Source organism: Nannospalax galili, unplaced genomic scaffold (genome assembly GCF_000622305.1).
Source record: "Nannospalax galili isolate Female #2095 unplaced genomic scaffold, S.galili_v1.0 scaffold1251, whole genome shotgun sequence".
Lineage (NCBI taxonomy): Eukaryota > Metazoa > Chordata > Mammalia > Rodentia > Spalacidae > Nannospalax > Nannospalax galili.
The window spans coordinates 155,588-159,869 of NW_008329321.1; the positions used below are offsets into that span (position 1 = coordinate 155,588).

The 4,282-nt window shown below is 45.9% G+C and overlaps 1 protein-coding gene across 1 annotated transcript in view; it reads left to right on the top strand.

Moving 5' to 3' along the window:
• Positions 1-1,720: 1,720 nt before the first annotated feature.
• Positions 1,721-4,282, top strand: part of Pcnp (PEST proteolytic signal containing nuclear protein) — a gene marked incomplete in the record, with an annotated part of 12,693 nt that continues 10,131 nt past the window's right edge. The window contains 1 exon segment of the mRNA XM_008835738.2: positions 1,721-1,856. Coding sequence (XP_008833960.1) covers positions 1,793-1,856 — 64 coding nt within the window.

Sequence of the window (4,282 nt, forward strand, 5' to 3'; positions counted from 1 at the left end):
ACTTACCTCCCCGGAGGGACAGTAATTTTCTCAGTAGTTTCGACTCTCTGATCTCGCTGGGACCTCCAAATGTAAAATTGAAACCACAAAGGACAAGTCGAGCCCTCGAGTTGCAATAGCAAGAGGCTTTTATTTTACACAGGTACCTGTGGGCACAACTCCTGACAAAGGGAGAAGCGCGCCCCAGGTCTGGGGTTTGGGGTCTTTATAGGGCAGAAGCAGTTTACAGAAGCAGAAGCGTGGTTATTGGTTAGTTTAAACTATTACAAAATGCTGCAGGGAGAGCGGGGAGCTTACTTATCACTAAGCCAGATGTCTCAACCATAAAACTTATTTATCAGTGAGTTGGAGATGTCTCGGCCATGAAACTTACTTATCAGTAAGCCAGATGTCTCGGCCATAAAACTTGCTTATCGGCAAGCCAGATGTCTCGGCCATAAAACTTACTTATCAGTAAGTTGGAATTCTTGACTGGTATGCGACCTGCCTGAGAGACTTCATGGCTCCTGACTTTTATAATTTTTAATTTTTTTTTTTTCACACTGACTCTACTAAAAGTTTACAGGCAAGGCAGGAATTACAGTAGTTTTTAACTTGATAGAGAAGTTGTGGTCTACAGTGGTTATTGTTAAGTAAAAGACGTGAGTAGTGGAGCTAGCAGAAGAGTGGGGCCTGCCAGGCAGTTTTCATTCTATTCTTTTTTGTGTGCCTGTACAGCTTGAAGAGACTGGTGCCAGCTTTCGTAAGACTCAAAGTAGGATGCTTTAGACAGCAGACAGTTATGAGACTAAAAATACCTAGGAAAATCTCAAGAAGTAACCTAGTTCAGAAAAGCAATTCTGAACAAACGTGGAAGGGTTGAGGAGAGACATTTTAAATCTAGTTGAAGACAGGATGACTTTAGAACAGGGTAGATAAAAAGGCGGAGATCCCTACACCCTGTGGATTCGTACCCTTTTTTCTGAGGTCAGCTCCTGCTTTTGCAAGTGTATCTACTTTATGTGTGGGTATGCGCACATGAGTGCCGGTGCCCACAGAGGCCAGAAGAATGTCGGAACCTCTGGAGCTGGAGTTGCAGTTGTAAACAGTCGGACTTTGGTGCTGGGAACGGAACTCCGATCCTCTAAAAGTGCAACAAGCGCTCTTAACCTCTGAGCCAATTCTCCAGTCCCCCACGTATCTACTTTTGCTTTTTAATAAAGTTTGCTTGCTTGCTACAACTCCTTCGCGGTGAATTCACAACAGTGCAAGAACTGAAGAAAAATCTCCTGCAACATTACTGTGTTACTACATGACCTTCCACAAATTGGTCTCCAACCCCATATACAAATTTAGAGGATAATTTCGCATTGGACTGTAGTGGAGACTACTATTATGAAAGGTGTCCAGGCACTAGAGGATGTTCAATAAATGCTTTTTTTTCCTCCCAAGTAATTGAAATGGACACAGGCCTATCCCACAGGTGATCCAATAAAGCCAGGACGAAAGACCCTGACAATTTCAGCTGCAGCCACACTTGGGTGTGCAGAAACCTAGGATTTCGCCAACTGTTGCAAGGTCGTACTCTCCACACTACTCTGGACGTGGCACTAGATTGTGCAGAGGTCCGTAGCTACCTCCAGCACTCCAAATCCTCTGCTCTTCGATTTGGGACGCGGCGGTGATGTCACTTCCGCTCTCCTCTCAAGGACCACTCTAGGCTGCGGCCTCGTTGGCCAGCCGGAAGCTCGATGGTTGTGGGCGGAGCTATGACGTCCTTGGCTGGGCTTCTGGGGAGGCCGCGGCGGGGAAGATGGCGGACGGGAAGGCGGGAGAGGAGAAAGCTGAGAAGCCGCAGCGAGCCGGAGCCGCCGGAGGTGAACACAACCCCAGCGTCGCGGGCTGCGGGGGCTACTCTGGGCCTTCTCTGAGCTCCCTGGGGTGGGGGTGCTTGGGCACAGCCAGAGCGGGCGGACTTGGCGCGCGCCCTGCTAGGGGCCGGGCCCGCCAGAGCCCCGGGCACGCCCGGTGCGGCCCGCGGGGATCCAGGCCCACGTCGCCTAGTGGGAGAGGCCACCGTTGGTTACCTCCCGGCCTTGGAGGAGGCCCTCCTGAGGAGAAGGGAGACAGGTGCGGGTGGACCGGGCACCGTCGCCTCCACCCCGGAGACAACCAACGCAGACCTCAGGGCCCGCTGCGCACTCAGGCCCCGCGAGTCCGAGTCGCCGCCGCGGGCACTGGCCCAGGCTAGCTTTCCGAAGGCGCCGGCCTCTCGGTTACACGTAGTGGTTAATTACGCCTAGTGTTCTCTTTTCGCCCAGGAGGCCGACCCCAGCCTGGTCTTCCCTGTATTTTCAAACATAGATTCATAGACGCTGGTACGGGATACGTGGAGACAGTTCAGGGAGAGGAGTGTCCTTGATTCAAGCTGCAGAGGCTCCCTTTCTTTAAAGTATCTCTCTTACGCCCTTAACAGAGTCTATGCCAGATACTTACTAAGCAAGTGTGATCTCCCTGTATTTAGTTACGATATTAAACTCAGATTATAACTACCCGTATTCCCTTCGCTCTACCCTTATAATTTTTTAATTTTGTGCATTAAGGAAAAGAAACGTGTAGTCTCTCCACCCCATACTCTTTTGTCGTTAGGAGAATTAACAAGTGCGAGCTAATCATAATGTCTTTAGAACGTTTTACTAATCACTCTTCTGGCCTCCTGTCTTACCCCTAAAAACTTTTTAATGTGGGAATATATCGACTATTAATAGCACACGAAGGTAAATGGTAGGGTCTGCTAACCGTGTTCATTGTTGTGTCAACAGAAATTACTGAAAATATTAATGTGGTGTTACTCTGGACTCAAGAATTTGCTTCTTTGAAAACATGTGAAGTGCTTTTAGTTGAGATAGGATCTCATTTAGCCCGTTAGCCTGAGCCTCCTGCTTCCACTCCTTGAGTGCTGGAATTACAGGCTTACATCACCATGCCGGCTTTCTTCACTTTTTATAAACCAGGGGAATAGCTTATGAAGCAATCTTGCGTGCGTGTGTGTGTGTGTATATATTATTTTTTATGTGTATGAGTGTATTGCCTGCATGTAGGTAGGTGCACCTGTGTCATGCAGTGCCTGTGGAGGTCAGAAAAAAGTGTTGGATCCCCAGTTGTTAGCCACCGTGTGGGTGCGGGAATCGAACCGCTACAAGAGCAGCCAGTGCTCTTAACCGCTTAGCCATCTCTCCAGCCCCTGAAACAATCTTAAACATAGCACTTCCTTACTTTAAACCTCATCCATTATTGTCTTGGAAATTGTTAAGCAAAATTATGTAAAAATTTAGAGGTAATTTGAAGAAAAACAGCCACAGCCTAAGAATCTTAGGTGTCTTTGACTTTAAGATCCCCTTTAAATTTCTTGACTGGGAGTAGCAGAATTATGCTTAAGGTGCAATTATGCTTAAGGTGCTGGAGCCAAAATGTACCTTAAATGTCAACAGAAATCCACTGTGTAATGTACTTGCCACCCTTTTGGTATGAATAACGTTTCCATTCTAAAGTGTTTAGAAGGGGTTGTAGAAAATTACTTTGCTAATCAGTATCAAATGGACTTTGTTGGTACCTTAGATTAACAGATATCCTTTCATTTCTACATTATTTACCTCATTTCCTTTAGAAGAAAGTAGTGCTGTTGGCATATACTTTTTTGAGACAGGGTCTCCCTGTAGTCCCAACTGGCCTGGAACTCACTATGTAGACCAGGCTGGCCTTGAACTCATAGAGATCCACCTGCTTCTGCCTCCCAAGTGCTGGGATCAAAGGGGTGCGGCACCACACCCAGCCCATATAGACCATTTTCTAATGTCAGACCATTGCAATGAAATTGTGCAGCAGGATCTTAGCCAAAACATTTCATACCATAGATGTGACTAAATTGGTAAAGTTGTGGCAAGTATTCAGCTTGTTTGGAAAACATTTTAATGTCTTATAACTAAACCTAGAGACTTAGGAATTTTTGTTCTTGCACAGTCCTCTAACTTGAAAGTATAAATATTTTGCTTTATTGCACCTGGGCCTCATTTATTCTAAGAGTGCACTTAGCTGCTGCACTCTATTTTTAGTAAATGCAATACTTCGATAGTTAAAATTCACATGAATCTATGAGAGATGCTACTTACTTGAAGTACCTCTTTTCACTTCAAAGAGTAAGGCAAAGACTAGAGTAAGACTTTGGGTTGGTGAGTTAAATTTCTGTAGCCCTTTTGATGTAAGTAGACATTTAGAGAAGAACAACTGGATATATATATATTAT